We start from the raw sequence: 18,676 nt of genomic DNA, 5'->3' as shown, positions 1-18,676 counted from the left end.
ACAGACAACTAATAGCACAAATCAGCATCAGCACCTCTAACTGCAGACAACTAATAGCACAAATCAGCATCAGCCTCTCTAACTACAGACAGCTAATAGCACAAATCAGCATCAGCCTCTCTAACTACAGACAGCTAATAGCACAAATCAACTAATAGCACAAATCAGCATCATCCTCTCTAACTGCAGACAACTAATAGCACAAATCAGCATCATCCTCTCTAACTGCAGACAACTAATAGCACAAATCAGCATCAGCCCCTCTAACTACAGACAGCTAATAGCACAAATCAGCATCAGCCTCTCTAACTGCAGACACCTAATAGCACAAATCAGCATCAGCCTCTCTAACTGCAGACAACTAATAGCACAAATCAGCATCAGCCTCTCTAACTACAGACAACTAATAGCACAAATCAGCATCAGCCTCTCTAACTACAGACACCTAATAGCACAAATCAGCATCATCCTCTCTAACTGCAGACAACTAATAGCACAAATCAGCATCATCCTCTCTAACTACAGACAATTAATAGCACAAATCAACTAATAGCACAAATCAGCATCAGCCTCTCTAACTGCAGACAACTAATAGCACAAATCAGCATCAGCCTCTCTAACTGCAGACAACTAATAGCACAAATCAGCATCAGCCCCTCTAACTGCAGACACCTAATAGCACAAATCAGCATCAGCCTCTCTAACTGCAGACAACTAATAGCACAAATCAGCATCAGCCCCTCTAACTACAGACAACTAATAGCACAAATCAGCATCAGCCTCTCTAACTGCAGACACCTAATAGCACAAATCAGCATCATCCTCTCTAACTGCAGACAACTAATAGCACAAATCAACTAATAGCACAAATCAGCATCAGCCCCTCTAACTGCAGACACCTAATAGCACAAATCAGCATCAGCCTCTCTAACTGCAGACAACTAATAGCACAAATCAGCATCAGCCCCTCTAACTGCAGACACCTAATAGCACAAATCAGCATCAGCCTCTCTAACTACAGACAGCTAATAGCACAAATCAACTAATAGCACAAATCAGCATCAGCCCCTCTAACTGCAGACACCTAATAGCACAAATCAGCATCATCCTCTCTAACTGCAGCCAACTAATAGCACAAATCAGCATCAGCCTCTCTAACTGCAGACAACTAATAGCACAAATCAGCATCAGCCTCTCTAACTGTAGACACCTAATAGCACAAATCAGCATCAGCCCCTCTAACTGCAGCCAACTAATAGCACAAATCAGCATCAGCCTCTCTAACTACAGACAACTAATAGCACAAATCAGCATCAGCCTCTCTAACTACAGACAACTAATAGCACAAATCAGCATCATCCTCTCTAACTGCAGACAACTAATAGCACAAATCAGCATCAGCCTCTCTAACTACAGACAACTAATAGCACAAATCAGCATCAGCCTCTCTAACTACAGACAGCTAATAGCACAAATCAGCATCAGCCTCTCTAACTGCAGACAACTAATAGCACAAATCAGCATCAGCCCCTCTAACTACAGACAACTAATAGCACAAATCAGCATCAGCCTCTCTAACTGCAGACAACTAATAGCACAAATCAGCATCAGCCTCTCTAACTACAGACAACTAATAGCACAAATCAGCATCAGCCTCTCTAACTGCAGACAACTAAAAGCACAAATCAGCATCAGCCTCTCTAACTGCAGACAACTAATAGCACAAATCAGCATCAGCCTCTCTAACTACAGACAACTAATAGCACAAATCAGCATCAGCCTCTCTAACTGCAGCCAACTAATAGCACAAATCAGCATCAGCCTCTCTAACTACAGACAACTAATAGCACAAATCAGCATCATCCTCTCTAACTGCAGACAACTAATAGCACAAATCAGCATCAGCCCCTCTAACTGCAGACACCTAATAGCACAAATCAGCATCAGCCCCTCTAACTGCAGACACCTAATAGCACAAATCAGCATCAGCCTCTCTAACTGCAGACAACTAATAGCACAAATCAGCATCAGCCTCTCTAACTGCAGACAACTAATAGCACAAATCAGCATCAGCCTCTCTAACTGCAGACAACTAATAGCACAAATCAGCATCAGCCCCTCTAACTGCAGACAACTAATAGCACAAATCAGCATCAGCCTCTCTAACTACAGACAGCTAATAGCACAAATCAGCATCAGCCTCTCTAACTACAGACAACTAATAGCACAAATCAGCATCAGCCCCTCTAACTACAGACAACTAATAGCACAAATCAGCATCAGCCTCTCTAACTGCAGACAACTAATAGCACAAATCAGCATCAGCCCCTCTAACTGCAGACAGCTAATAGCACAAATCAGCATCAGCCCCTCTAACTGCAGACAACTAATAGCACAAATCAGCATCAGCCTCTCTAACTGCAGACACCTAATAGCACAAATCAGCATCAGCCCCTCTAACTGCAGACAACTAATAGCACAAATCAGCATCAGCCTCTCTAACTACAGACACCTAATAGCACAAATCAGCATCATCCTCTCTAACTGCAGACAACTAATAGCACAAATCAGCATCATCCTCTCTAACTACAGACAACTAATAGCACAAATCAACTAATAGCACAAATCAGCATCAGCCTCTCTAACTGCAGACAACTAATAGCACAAATCAGCATCAGCCTCTCTAACTGCAGACAACTAATAGCACAAATCAGCATCAGCCCCTCTAACTGCAGACACCTAATAGCACAAATCAGCATCAGCCTCTCTAACTGCAGACAACTAATAGCACAAATCAGCATCAGCCCCTCTAACTACAGACAACTAATAGCACAAATCAGCATCAGCCTCTCTAACTGCAGACAACTAATAGCACAAATCAGCATCAGCCTCTCTAACTGCAGACACCTAATAGCACAAATCAGCATCATCCTCTCTAACTGCAGACAACTAATAGCACAAATCAACTAATAGCACAAATCAGCATCAGCCCCTCTAACTGCAGACACCTAATAGCACAAATCAGCATCAGCCTCTCTAACTGCAGACAACTAATAGCACAAATCAGCATCAGCCCCTCTAACTGCAGACACCTAATAGCACAAATCAGCATCAGCCTCTCTAACTGCAGACAACTAATAGCACAAATCAGCATCATCCTCTCTAACTACAGACAGCTAATAGCACAAATCAACTAATAGCACAAATCAGCATCAGCCCCTCTAACTGCAGACACCTAATAGCACAAATCAGCATCAGCCTCTCTAACTGCAGACAACTAATAGCACAAATCAGCATCAGCCCCTCTAACTGCAGACACCTAATAGCACAAATCAGCATCATCCTCTCTAACTGCAGCCAACTAATAGCACAAATCAGCATCAGCCTCTCTAACTGCAGACAACTAATAGCACAAATCAGCATCAGCCTCTCTAACTGCAGACAACTAAAAGCACAAATCAGCATCAGCCTCTCTAACTGCAGACAACTAAAAGCACAAATCAGCATCAGCCTCTCTAACTGTAGACACCTAATAGCATAAATCAGCATCATCCTCTCTAACTACAGACACCTAATAGCACAAATCAGCATCAGCCCCTCTAACTGCAGCCAACTAATAGCACAAATCAGCATCAGCCTCTCTAACTACAGACAACTAATAGCACAAATCAGCATCATCCTCTCTAACTGCAGACAACTAATAGCACAAATCAGCATCAGCCCCTCTAACTACAGACAACTAATAGCACAAATCAGCATCAGCCTCTCTAACTGCAGACAACTAATAGCACAAATCAGCATCAGCCTCTCTAACTGCAGACAACTAAAAGCACAAATCAGCATCAGCCTCTCTAACTGCAGACAACTAATAGCACAAATCAGCATCAGCACCTCTAACTGCAGACAACTAATAGCACAAATCAGCATCAGCACCTCTAACTGCAGACAACTAATAGCACAAATCAGCATCAGCACCTCTAACTGCAGACAACTAAAAGCACAAATCAGCATCAGCCTCTCTAACTGCAGACAACTAATAGCACAAATCAGAATCAGCCTCTCTAACTACAGACAACTAATAGCACAAATCAGCATCAGCCTCTCTAACTGCAGACAACTAATAGCACAAATCAGCATCAGCCTCTCTAACTACAGACAACTAATAGCACAAATCAGCATCATCCTCTCTAACTACAGACAACTAATAGCACAAATCAGCATCAGCCCCTCTAACTGCAGACACCTAATAGCACAAATCAGCATCAGCCTCTCTAACTGCAGACAACTAATAGCACAAATCAGCATCAGCCTCTCTAACTACAGACAGCTAATAGCACAAATCAGCATCAGCCTCTCTAACTGCAGACACCTAATAGCACAAATCAGCATCAGCCTCTCTAACTGCAGACAACTAATAGCACAAATCAGCATCAGCACCTCTAACTACAGACAACTAATAGCACAAATCAGCATCAGCCTCTCTAACTACAGACAGCTAATAGCACAAATCAGCATCAGCCTCTCTAACTGCAGACACCTAATAGCACAAATCAGCATCAGCCCCTCTAACTGCAGACAACTAATAGCACAAATCAGCATCAGCTTCTCTAACTGCAGACAACTAATAGCACAAATCAGCATCATCCTCTCTAACTGCAGACAACTAATAGCACAAATCAGCATCAGCCTCTCTAACTACAGACAACTAATAGCACAAATCAGCATCAGCCTCTCTAACTGCAGACACCTAATAGCACAAATCAGCATCAGCCTCTCTAACTACAGACACCTAATAGCACAAATCAGCATCAGCCTCTCTAACTAGACAACTAATAGCACAAATCAGCATCAGCCTCTCTAACTACAGACAGCTAATAGCACAAATCAGCATCAGCCTCTCTAACTAGACAACTAATAGCACAAATCAGCATCAGCCTCTCTAACTGTAGACAACTAATAGCACAAATCAGCATCAGCCCCTCTAACTACAGACAACTAATAGCACAAATCAGCATCAGCCCCTCTAACTACAGACACCTAATAGCACAAATCAGCATCAGCCCCTCTAACTACAGACAACTAATAGCACAAATCAGCATCAGCCTCTCTAACTGCAGACAGCTAATAGCACAAATCAGCATCAGCCTCTCTAACTGCAGACAACTAATAGCACAAATCAGCATCAGCCTCTCTAACTACAGACAACTAATAGCACAAATCAGCATCAGCCTCTCTAACTACAGACAACTAATAGCACAAATCAGCATCATCCTCTCTAACTGCAGACAACTAATAGCACAAATCAGCATCAGCCTCTCTAACTGCAGACAACTAATAGCACAAATCAGCATCATCCTCTCTAACTGCAGACACCTAATAGCACAAATCAGCATCAGCCCCTCTAACTGCAGACAACTAATAGCACAAATCAGCATCAGCCTCTCTAACTGCAGACAACTAATAGCACAAATCAGCATCAGCCTCTCTAACTGCAGACACCTAATAGCACAAATCAGCATCAGCCCCTCTAACTGCAGACAACTAATAGCACAAATCAACTAATAGCACAAATCAACTAATAGCACAAATCAACTAATAGCACAAATCAACTAATAGCACAAATCAGCATCATCCTCTCTAACTACAGACAGCTAATAGCACAAATCAGCATCAGCCTCTCTAACTGCAGACAGCTAATAGCACAAATCAGCATCAGCCTCTCTAACTGCAGACAACTAATAGCACAAATCAACTAATAGCACAAATCAACTAATAGCACAAATCAACTAATAGCACAAATCAGCATCATCCTCTCTAACTACAGACACCTAATAGCACAAATCAGCATAAAGCAGCACATTAGTCTCAGAAGTATTCATTGATTAAGGAATAAAATAAGTGAAAATTACAGCCAGTGCACATTTTATTTAGATATTAAAAAAATCTTCAATTAACATAGATGAAAATAAGTGTAGACAGCGAGATGTAAGGTCATGTTCCAGCGTGAGAACACAAGCACTGGGTAGTATACGAAGCCTCCGTTGGGGCTCATTACACCCAAAGGGCCTTATTCAGACGTGGACGCTGCCGTGTCCGCCGCCGAAGTCATGAGAGCAAATATATGCCGTGCATCTTAATGTGCAAAGACTGAGACGCCCACATTCTGCATCTCTGCGTGCTGTAACACCACCGGTAAATCATGACACGACACCAACGCGCACGCCATCGATGCTTGCACCAGTCCTATGGCAGGAGCAGTGTATCCGCCTGATCACGGGCTCTGCACCTGGGGAACGCAGACACTATCACTGACACACCCGAGACACGCCCACAACACGCCCATGCGACAGACTTTTATTGCGTTCACTTCAAGCCACCATCACTTTGCTGCCCCATATCTGACACCGTCTGTCCCTTTCGCAACAGTATCTTTGTGCGTCATGTGAACGTCAGCATCGTGTGCGCCTCTGAATCAGGCCAAACGGCTTCTTCCTTCTACATGGAAGTCCCGGCGGTGTCATCACCAGGGTTTCCTCACTGCGGGGAAGTGGTCAGTACAATGCTCTTGCCCAATACTCTATAGGTAACTATCTGCACAGTGGGCAGCCGGGATATTGGTTCCCAGTTATGGGACTGGACCTGTGGCTGATAGTAACAGAAGAGGCAGAGGAAGGACAGGAATTCCTCATTACAATAACACATTGTGTCCTGGGCTTTCCTGGTAATACTGATAATGACACAACATACTGATGTCATCTGTAATTGTACAAGGGTTGGTCTGGAATGCTAATGCTAGGCTTGCCTTTATTAGCAGAGTGACTGTAGGTGACAGCAGATAGTAATAGCAGAATGACTGTAGGGTGACAGCAGTTAGTAATAGCAGAGTGACTGTAGGGTGACAGCAGACAGTAATAGCAGAGTAACAGCAGATAGTAATAGCAGAGTGACTGTAGGGTGACAGCAGATAGTAATAGCAGAGTGACTGTAGGGTGACAGCAGATAGTAATAGCAGGGTGACAGCAGATAGTTATAGCAGAGTGTGTAGGGTGACAGCAGATAGTAATAGAGTGTGTAGGGTGACAGCAGATAGTAATAGCAGTGTGTGTAGGGTGACATCAGATAGTAATAGCAGAGCGTGTAGGGTGACAGCAGATAGTAATAGCAGAGCGTGTAGGGTGACAGCAGATAGTAATAGCAGAGCGTGTAGGGTGACAGCAGATAGTAATAGCAGAGTGTGTAGGGTGACAGCAGATAGTAATAGCAGAGTGTGTAGGGTGACAGCAGATAGTAATAGCAGAGTGTGTAGGGTGACAGCAGATAGTAATAGCAGAGTGTCACCTGTGTCAGGGAAAAAAAACATTGCTAGACTCACTGCCATCGATGGCAGAGAACCATCGGATGCTGCCGCTGATGGCAAATCCATCTACCATTGATGGCGAGTGGATCGGTAGCATATTTTCGCAATTGCGGTCTGTGAGGAATCGCAGCTGCGATGGAATTTGCGTACGGATCTGAGTCCGGCCCATAGTAGGCCCTGTTTTATGACTCTGCTATAAGCCCACTGCAGGCTATAGGGATGAAATTAACCTTCTCTGAGCTGGGACTCCTGAGAAGAGGCCAAGAATAGCACCGCACACACGGGAGGAAGGAAGCTCAGCTACACAATGGGTCACACTGTGCAAACAGCAGCCCCCAGCAGAGGTGGAGAGCCGGCTTTGCACACAATACAGCTACACGTGTATAGAAGTCAGTCTCCTGTGTGTGATGTGAGCTGCCCTGAGATTCCACGTTACCTGGGAGCTGTGACCTGGATGGGAGGGAATCAGCCTTTGCTGGAAAGAGACTGATGTATATAAGCCAGTGTGAGTTCCCAATATCACTGCCAGATAGCTGCACAAGGTGAGCGAATGACCTGAGGAGCAGGGTCCGCATTCCTCATACTGGGGTAGGGGGAGCTCTCAGGGCAGTTATTCCCATGCTCCTGCATGGTAACCGTACTCTGATGTACTATATAGGGGCTCAGGTACAGGGTTATTAATAGAATGTATTATTATATTATTAAGAAGTTGCGCTGCAGGCGAGATCTCATTTTGCAGGATGGTATAGTTTGAATAAGAAGGAACGGAGAAGGCGTATGTAGGGAGTGATCCCTATTTTCCAGGATGCCATAGCTCTCTCCCAAAGGACTTGGTTTATCCACATGTCCTTCACTCTACTTTTTGGGATTCATTTTGCACCTTCCAGTTGAATTTTTTGAGAAAGTGCAGTTGTAGGCGCACTGTGGCCTGACGCCGAGATTTACACTAATGTATTCACAACACCGATCTCTTACCGATCCCAATTGCTAAAATATGCTGTTTTCCAAAGCTTACCTGAGCGTAGGGACGCCCACCGCTGCCTTCTCATATCCGTCAGACGGCGTAAACATCGACGCCGATCGGCCAGTCATGGAGCTTCTGATATAAGTCTGACCTGTCTCAAGCCTGCATCTTTCCTGACACGGAGAGCTCTTATGCTGCCAAGGAGATCGCGATGGCTAATTTATGTACGCCCATGAAAAGGCGTTTAAACGGTCAGACACGCCTGCGTTGCCAGTGCCACCCCTCGGTACCTCCCCCCCAAACGCCGACTACCTGTCACTCACTTTGCAAATTAATCCCCCGTGCGAGCGTAATCGTAATACAATCGCTGCACGTGCGCAGTACGGATTTCACTCATGCACAATGGCTAACAATCGCTTAATCTGCGTAAATCTCAGTATCGGGCCCTCTGAACAGTGTATTAAAACTCTAAGGAGTTTGTTTATTAAATTGAGATAAGCCCTAAATCAGGAGTTTTCCACTCCGAGTCCGAGAGTACCCCCGACAGGTCATGTTTTCTGGATTTCCTGAATCATGAACAGGTGAGTTTAACAATTTGCATTGTCAGTAATTCTTGAAAATGGTTTCCACAGACAGACATCCTGAAAACATGACCCATTGAGGGTACTCGAGTATTTGAGTTGAAATCTTCTGCCCTAAACCTAATGTATTTCTCAGAGAGAGATCTGATTTAACAATGCCTCCAGCGATATCATCCATATAAATATCATGGGAAAGCCCAGGACCGTAATAAGTGATGCACAAACAGTGCTACGCACCCAGGGTGCAAGGCCAAGGGGGCGACACTGTTGTTGCCCTCTGGCACCTGTATTTGGCTAGCAGGAAGCCTGACACCCTGTAGATTCAAGCTACGCATCCTTAGGAAGTATCGGAAGCTCAACGTTTTCCCAGGACCCTGCTGAGGTAGTAAGTCCAGCCTCACCGCTGCAGACTAGACCAGTGCGAGCTCCGTGTTACTCGTGGTAAATTAATTCCGTTTAAAAAAAAAGAAAAATAATGATGATTTAAATAATAAAGGATTTTTTTTTGCTGCAGATCCTCCCGTCTCCATCCTGACATGACATAGGCAGGATTCCTCATGCTTTGGGGAAGCTATCACTGGTGGTAGCCTGCAGACCCAATCGCTGGTGATACCCGGCTATAGCTATCGCTGGCTGGTGGGCTTCTTATTAAAAAGGGGCTTAGGGCTTTTCTCCAGGCTATAAACAGACCCTTACTTTTTGGGTTGCAACTTGCACCCACTTTGCGGATTTAGGGCCTGATTCAGGACCTCATTCAGAGCCGCTTGCTATTTGCGGTCGTTCCTTTAAAAAAGAGGGGTGGCTATTCAAATGTACCGTTCGCACTTTGCGGTCTGTTCACGCCTCTAAGTCTGAACGAGCGAGCAAAACTTGCGGTTGTAATTTTGAAAAATACGCCCCCTGGCCGCTCGCACCATACGTCATGTCAGCTATTTATTTGATAAATCGAGTACATCGAACAGCGTATGAACTGCTCGCTATTCTTGTGGTTGGTTTTTCCTACCGCTATCTTGCGAGCAGTTCTGACTAAAAAAAAAACAAGTGACGTGGTCAATGACGCTGCTGTATTAATTATGCACACCCTTAAAACGCCCGTTTTGACCTTTAGGCACGCCTGCGTTCTGAATTCCACTCCCCGTTTTCAAGCACCTTCCCCTGTTACCACCCACATACGCCTCCTCCTGTCACTCAAAGTAGCAGGCATTCGTTATATAGCGAACAAACGATTTTCGGACGCACTGACTGGTTCGCGCATGCGTATTACAATCCGTACGCATGCGCAGTTGTGCGAACATCGCTCAGTGCGAACGAGCGGCCGCTTACGAGCGGCTCTGAATCAGGCCCTCAGACTTGGGAATAGAGAGAGATATCTCTCTTAACTGATCATCTTGGTGAAACCATGCTGCACTGCAGGGGGGGCAGATTTAAAATGTGCAGAGAGATTAAAGCTGCATACACACACAACGATTTAGTAAATGAACGATGTTAGTAAACGATTTTCGTTCATTTTTGCAAAGAGAAAAATTAACGAAAATCGTTTACTAAAATAGTTAATTTACTAAATGTAATGAACGATTTTTTTGAACTACAAACGATTTTTGCATATTAACCTAATGAAAATCGTTGAGTTGGTCAGTCTGACTGAACTATCAAACGCGAACGCGCATGAACGATAATCGTTCATTTTACCTTAGAAAGTGAACTTTTTTTTCAACGATGAACGATAATCGATATAGTTTATCGATAATCGTTCAAAAAATAGTTGTGCGTGTATGCACCTTTAGATTTTGGAGGGTGGTGTCCAAAGTGACATCTAAATTGTAGAGCAATAATAAAGCTGTGCAGTAATTGTGGGCTACATGTAAAAGCAGCCAGTATTTATCCTACATGCAAAAAAATAAAATGATGTATTTACACCTCTTGCATTGCAACATGGTTTGTCCAGGTACACAGTTAATTCTATTCCCAACTCTGAATCAGGCCCTTAGTTTCCTGGTAAAACAAGTTGTCCCTGTCTCCAAAATTCAAGAATTTCCAGAAAAAAACATCTCTTCAGGCAAACGTAATAAATTCCTGAACAACCACCTTCTAAAGCTTCCCAGGTTTCTTTACCTGATTACACCCCTCCCCCATTTGTACTGTACCTCATTACTACCCCACCCCTTTACTACTATCCCTTATTACCCACCCTCTATTCTACTGTCCCTGATTACCCCTCTCTATTCAACTGTCCCCGATTACCCCTCTCTATTCTACTGTTCCTGATTACCCCGCCCCATTCTACTGTCCGATTGCCCCCTCTATTCTACTGTACCCAATTACCTCCCCTCTATTCTACTGTCCCTAATTACCCCCCATTTTACTGTATCCGATTAATCCCCCCTCTATTCTACAGTACCGGATCACCCCACTATTCTGTTGAACATTGTTACTACTCCTTTACACAGTTCACACAAAACTTACAAGTATTCTCTTCTATACTCAAACAACCCTCCAATCCCAGACAAACATTGCTGTGTGACCGGATCATATAGAATAATAAAAACAACACATAATACCAGTAATAAACCTGCACACGTTGATACAGACTGACTTTCAGGGTCTGCAATTCCCAAAGTGTTTCACACTGAAGTTACATATGTATTATATCCCCCAAAGCCCATTTCCAGGCGGAGCCACAATCCAGCTAGCATGGGCGCATTCCCAGTTTACAGGGACTGGAAAGTGGGCGATCACCTAATTATCAGATTTGATTTGTAAGGTGCTACAGTGCTCCACAAACAGGAACTTATATGGCAGACAAAATAAATACAGACCTGAAAACAAAGTGTGCGGAGGGTCCTGCTCATGAGAGAGCTTACATTAAAGAGGCCGGAGTTGAAGCAAGCGCAAACAGAAACGTGCTTAGGGACAATTATAAATAACCCCCTAGATTTGACTTATTAGGACGCAGCTAAAGCATCATATATGTCCTTTCTCTGTCTTAATGTTTGTGCGTTTGAAATATGTTTACTTACACCTCATCGGACAAACTAACCGTTAAATTTCACATTGACATAACATATTTTATGACTGAATAAATGAGGCATTGGGCCTGCAGGGGTAGACAGAGCCAGCTGCATATAGCACACTCCCAAGTACCTGCCCTCATGAGGTCTCCACGCTACCTGCATACCAGGTGTAATTACAGGTGTGGGCACTGCCAGATTCCTGCTTACTGACATGTGATTAGAGGTTATGCCGGGAGCCGGCTGTTTACTTACACTGCAATCAGCTGCCTTAGACAAGCAGGCGTTTGGCTTACGGACACACACCTCGTTCGCTGAATGAGCCCTGCGCACTACACCCCGCTCAGAGGACAGGCTCTGTATTTGCCATCAGCAAACCGCACTGACAGGTTATTACCGCAGACGGCATAGAAAGCAATCATTTCTTGAGTTTTTCTTAAATGTCCCTCTAGATGGACTGCCTGGCAATGGTATGTTACTGCTATTATCTTTCATATTTGCATAAATATCTATCATTTTCGGGTTTTTAGTAAAATTAATTTACACTTTGTTTCTGCAATGAATTTATCCTTTGGTTCATTATCCCTGCATCCCTCAAGGTTGCCGGGTGTAGTATGTAAGGTGTTAATGGACTTGTTTCTTACACCCCTTTTCCACTAAAATCCTGGCTCCGAAACATGCATCCAAACCGGGTCAGACCCTTTTCACACTGCGCCAACGACCCGGGTTATTATTGGAACTCTACTGCAGGCACTTGGAGATTACATCATCTTCAAGCGCCGGGAAATCCAGATCTCCCTATGCTGTAATTGGGCCCCGGGTCGTCTTACACTTTACCTGAGTCCTTCCCATGTCCAACGCTGGGCGCTACCCGGGTTGGATACCCTTTTCCACTGAGCTGCGACCCGGGTAGACGCAGCAATAACCCAGGTTATTGCGGCAGCGGAAAGGGGTATTATAAGTCACTTTTCTTTTTCAAACTATTTTTTTTTTAAGTGCATTTCTATAAGACAATGTATTGGAAGTGTAACCCCTGGTGCCTGCACTTCTGGGGCATACGATATAGGGACAGCCATCGGCCACTCATTGTAAACATCTTATATTCCCTTCCGCCTCTGAGCAGGGAGTGTAGAGGGCGCTCGGCTGGCCCACAGCGAGAGGGAGTCAGGGAAGGACGAGGCTGACTGCTATCTTTACTAAACTTGTAAAACTTAGTTGAATAAATTTTCACCTTTATCCATATTTTTGGTGACTCATTCAGTGGTTACAAGAAAGCAGAAGCGAAACGCGTGGAAAGGTCCTTGTTTTATGTGTTGCAGTAAACCGATTATCTTGCAAAACTGCATCGTATTCCGCAAATTGTGATAACAGAGTGAAGAACTGAACCTTCAGAACAAACATAACTGGTGTTAAAATGAAAACACTTATTAAAGTACATCATTCATACAGCTTTGGAATGTATATATATATATATATATATATATATATATATATATATATGGTGGATCGTCCAGTGAATGAATGGCTAAGGGAATTCTCAGAAATGGTGTATGTAGAAGATACAATATAAAAACTATTTTGAGACATTATCATCACTATGTAGACTTTTAAAATACATTTTTGGTTTAAAGATTGAAGGAATAGTTAGAATTAAACTAAAATTAAATTAAAAAGACAAAATTAAATGATATACTGCCCCCCATAAAATCGTTCCGACACCCCAGTATATATAATTATATATTATATTTATGTATATTATATTCATGTGTATATATTATGTGTGTAGATATATTTTGGAAAATCTGTGTTGGTGACTGTTAGGCACAAATGACTGACACTCTAGTACCAGCACTGCCGCGATACACAAGAACTAAGGGTAGTTACTTACAATGCATATGTGAACAAACAACACATTTAGGGGCTGACTCTGAAAATGTTTTTTTAACTGCACGTGCGCCTAAGTTGCAATAAAGTTGCACAGCGCATGCGTCCCGCGGTGTGTATGCAGCATGTAGTGCTGTACAATATCCGAAGTGTACTAGAAATGTGAAACGCGTGGACGTTTCTGGTCGGTGGCTATGCCGACGCACGGAGATGGTCCCTCCTATGGGAGTGTCATGGACGTGTTGCTGTACTGGTTGCCATCCCAGACGCATAACATCACACTGGAGGCCATACTGTGATGGAGAACCTGCACATAGATTGGGGCTGGTGCCAGTTTTGATGGTGCGACCCACGGTGGCGATTAAAGATGTTTAAAGCGTTCGTCTCGGTCCTTCCACATTTGGAGGCACGGACGTACTTTGTAGCGGCATTTGCATAAAGTCGCAGGCGCAAGATCGGCAAATTACTCACACACGCAGGCACTGCCGCGTCCGACAAAATCAGCCCCTTAGTGTTATGCAATGCAACCACCATCTGCCCAAACACAGGGTCGAATTCACTTGCTGCGTGTGGCCCACTGTGCTTACGCCATTTATTGTATATACACACACACACAACACAAATGTCTTGTCTTCAGTCTGACCATACAAACCTTTCTCCTTCCTTAGATTATACCGGTTTTCCAGCAAAGTGTGAAACATGGCATTCAACAAGAGATTTGCCGGCCTTCATCTCCAAGAACAAGGTAATTCTGGATCGTCCCAACATCAGTTTGACTTTCAGGGGTCTATTTACTAAGCAGTGTTAGGAGACCAAGTGAAAAGTGATAAACTGCCAGCCAATCAGCTCTTAACTGCCATCTCACAGGCTGTGTATGAAAAATGACAGTTGGGAGCTGATTGGCTGGCACCTTATCACTTTCTTATTACTTTTCACTCGGTCTCCTAACACTGCTTAGTAAATAGACCCCTTATTCTTGCAAAAAACGGTTATTTCCTAGCGGTGCGATATCTCATACTACACTGTACCAAGGCGCGGTTTCTCTAAATTGCTGATCAACGGCGGCATTGCCCGATTCTTTTAAAACAGTAGTATATATAATTGCTAATCCAGGCTTATTTAGCATTTATTCCTATTGCTGTTTCAAAACTAGAAGTCAAAGCCGCCGATGATCGGCAACTCTGACAAACCGCGCCTTGATAAATTTACCCCTTCATTTTCTTATACGATGGTCTTTTGTTTGACCAGTACATCTCCCTTAAGCCACATACACACTTAACCATATGCTCCATGAGCGATATCGTTATGTGTTTTCCCTGCACTGCCGGACTCAATGTTGTTAACGACATTGAGCATACACACTGAACGATATAGTTATCGTTCATATCGTCCAATTTATCGTCTAGCCCTGATCGGCCCGTGCTCCTGCCATTTATAGAAAGGTTATGCCACTGTTGGCCCCAGTAAAAGTCCAGTCTCCAACTTTAGTTTCTGATCACCTAATGCTGGATTCCCGGGCTGTCACTGAGCACTGGGTCTAGTAGTGGCAGTTGGTTGTAACTTAAAGGCTCAAGGGGTGGCAGTTGGAGGTAACTTAAAGGCTCATTTTGAACCTGACGCCCATCAGGTCCTCCGTGATCACAGTATTTGTACAATTTAGGGAGTATTCATTGAAATAGTTAATCCCCATGTAATCTATTGACTACGATTACGGTATTTCATACCGATCCCGATTTAGAGTGAGGTGGGGAGGCCTAAACCAGCCAGTGGATTAAACAAATTTAAATTGGTTCTTGATGTTTCAGGTACTGACCAGAAACAGTTTGAAAATGATTTCCTGTCGGCCCATAATAAATACCGGAAGCTGCACGGGTCCCCGCCTCTCCAGCTGAGCCAGGATCTCTGCAAATCGGCGCAGAAATGGGCCGACTACCTGCTCTCTATCCGGGCCCTCCAGCACAGCGACACCAAGATGGGAGAAAACCTCTACTACAAGAGCTCCTCCTGCCTCAAGGGCCTAACAGGTGTGTGGCGGATGCTTAACCACTGTGCCACCTGGCTGGAAGGGAAAGGGGCTATGCGGGTATCAATGCATAGAAGGACATTCTTAGGCAATTTATAGGAGTTGTGTTAGCAGGGAGGGTGGAAGACCCCATGACTAGGTTGCGTGGAGAGGCACGTGGGAATGGCCATGCTACATTGTGAATACCAGCACCCTCTATGCTCGCTGTGTCACCTCAGAGCCCCTGCAGTTCATGTTAACTGGGCTCAAAGCTCGTTAATTAAAGCTACAGAATCTCACTACTTAATGTAGGGAAGAGCGAAAAAAATTGCCTGTGACAAATGTGCCCAACCGTGCGAGAAAACTGCAGGTGCAGGATTGTAGCGGCAGCCATGGGATTGGCGACGCGGTCAAGAGTGTGACACAATTACGTGTAAAAATTACAGCATATACATGAGGGTCTCGCTGGCTTGTCCTTGAATGGGACATGCCAGCCGATATTTTGGCCAATCAGGAGAGAGAGACAGAGGGCCTGATTCAGACCTGGTCCCGGGTCGATGGTGGCCCAGAGCGCATGCGCACGACGGAGCCGGCTCCGTCGTGCGCATGCGCGAGACCCGGATAGCGATGGGCAAACCGTCGCTCCGGGTCTCGCACCAAAAGGGACGTGCTGTCGATGTTGAGTGACAGCTCGCCCCCTTTGGTGGGCGGGCCGGGGGGGGGTGGCTGCCCAAACGGAAGCGTTCCCATGTGAACGCCTACCGTTTGGGGCCGGCCCCATTGACATCACAAGTGATGTCAGTGGGGGAGATTTCGGCTCTGTTAAAGCCGAAATCTCTCTGGGGCTTGTGGCAACGAGACCCTACCACAAGGGTCTCGTCGCAAGCCCGATGGTCGCGATGGTCTTGACCATCGCGACCATCTTCCTGGCCGCTCGCTATAGCTGTGGGTGGTCACCCACAGCTATGCGAGCGGCCAGGAGGCCGTTCTAAAAAAAAAAAAAAAAAAAGACCGGCCCTGATTCAGAGCGAGCGCTCTGTCAGAGCGTCCGGCTCTGAATTAGGGCCAGAGACCTATAATAACACAATTCTGTCAAGTACACGAGATCTAAGGTCTCAGCTTTTCCAACTTTGATTAATTAATTAAGATATGTCCTCCTCCTTCTCTACACCTAGGAAACGAGCCGGTGGACAGCTGGTACAGCGAGATTGAAAATTATAACTTCAGCCAACCTGGATTCTCCAGCAACGCCGGTAAGGCGCCGGCGGACTGTAACCTGCAGGCTAACACCAGCTTTTATTTATATAGTATGATGGCAGATTACTGTACATTGCAAGGTTCAAACACACACCTAAGAATAGTAGGCCATCGACTAAAGAGATTACAGTCGAAATACAGAAACAGACTTGGGAGACGGACAGGACCCTGAAGCTCACCGCAGAATTGGGATGAGCAGCAGAGATTGATGGTTGGCAACCACCGATGTTTCCGATGGATCTGTTTTTGCCATTCGATGCCAGGATTGTGAGGGTTGCCACCATCCATGTGTGTTCTCCCCATCATCTATTCATCATCGGGGGCCTCTCAGCGGGGGATACTTAACACCAGAGCAATTCATCATTGCTCCGTTGCGGGGACAGCTGCTCCGAAAAAAGCAGCTGTCCCCGCGATTAGTATCGCAGCTGCAGAAGTAGCTGCGTTACTTACCTGTCCCTACGGCCAGCTTCTGCGCATGCGTGACCAGAAGTCGCCGCCGGGTAGGTCAGTGAGGAGGCGGCGAAGAGATTTTCTCATAGGAAGGAGCGGGGCTATGAGAACAAACTTTCAGTTTTCGGAGTTTGCTGAATATCAGGTGATCCTACTTGGACCGCATGGTATGATCGTATGAAGAATAGGCCCCCGTGTGTGGTGATGTAATACACCACAGAGAGAAATGCTTGAGCCTTTGTTCACTTCCTGCGCAAACTAGCTCAGCCTCCTGTGCAGCCGCGCAACAGCACCATCAATTGGTTTGAACCGGGATTCGGCAACCTATGGCTCTCCAGCTGCTGTTAAACTACACATCCCAGCATGCAACGCTACAGTTTTACAGTTAAGGCATGCTAGAACTGTGGTAGGGCATGCTGGGATGTGTAGTTTGACAGTACCTGGAGTGCCATAGGTTGCCAACGGCTGGTTTTGAAACTATGGTCACATTCCATCGCAAGGTAGGCTGTGATAGTTGCCGTCGCTGAGAGACCGGAGCTATTTTTACTGCATGCAGGATCCAGGGGCGTCTTTAGAGAGGAGGGGGCCCGTGTGCATTCCACGTCCGAGCCCCCTACCCTCTTCCCGGTAGCCAACTGACGCGGCTGGCCGGCCACCGGAACATTAGTGGACTCTGGGCACTAGAGTGTGCCCGGAGTCAACTGCACATGTGCAAAACGCCAGAAAAATGGCCGCCGCGACCATTTTTCCGTCTTTTTGTACAGAGCTGGCACCCCTTTGCGGGACCTCGGAGAGGTAAGTTTTAAATAATATGGGTGCAGGGTGTGCGGTGCGGGACCCCCCTGGACCCGGGGGTCCGTGTGCACCGCGCACCCATTATAGATACAACCCTGGCAGGATCGCACTCACAGTATGAGACACGCCCCGAAAACAGTCGAGACACGCCTGCTTTTGAGTCAGCACCCCGTTGCCGCCCGAAAACGGTCCCTGCCTGTCAATCACTTTATGAATAAATCTCCACTGCGAGCAACAATGGGTATTGACACTTGATGCATGCTCATTGCGACGCCAACGCAGACCACCGATAATCGCTCAACTGCAAACACATCGGCATCGCGTACATCTCTGAATCAGGCACATTGTTATCTGAACCCCTCGTATATTGTAAAACAT

At 45.3% G+C, this 18,676-nt stretch overlaps 1 protein-coding gene across 3 annotated transcripts in view; it reads left to right on the top strand.

The window, feature by feature from the left end:
* LOC148542343 (uncharacterized) overlaps positions 1 to 18,676 on the top strand; it is a 92,373-nt gene that overhangs the window by 23,225 nt on the left and 50,472 nt on the right. For all 3 annotated transcript variants that reach the window (XM_088470376.1, XM_088470380.1, XM_088470367.1), the window contains exons 2-4: positions 14,463 to 14,539; positions 15,600 to 15,818; positions 16,972 to 17,049. In XM_088470376.1, coding sequence (XP_088326502.1) covers positions 14,494 to 14,539; positions 15,600 to 15,818; positions 16,972 to 17,049 — 343 coding nt within the window. In that variant the 5' untranslated portion in view covers positions 14,463 to 14,493. The remainder of the gene's footprint in view (positions 1 to 14,462; positions 14,540 to 15,599; positions 15,819 to 16,971; positions 17,050 to 18,676) is intronic.

This window comes from Taudactylus pleione, unplaced genomic scaffold (assembly GCF_031769625.1).
Source record: "Taudactylus pleione unplaced genomic scaffold, aTauple2 ptg000013l, whole genome shotgun sequence".
NCBI classification, from domain to species: Eukaryota; Metazoa; Chordata; class Amphibia; order Anura; family Myobatrachidae; genus Taudactylus; species Taudactylus pleione.
This window is presented reverse-complemented; position numbering and strand designations above follow the sequence as displayed.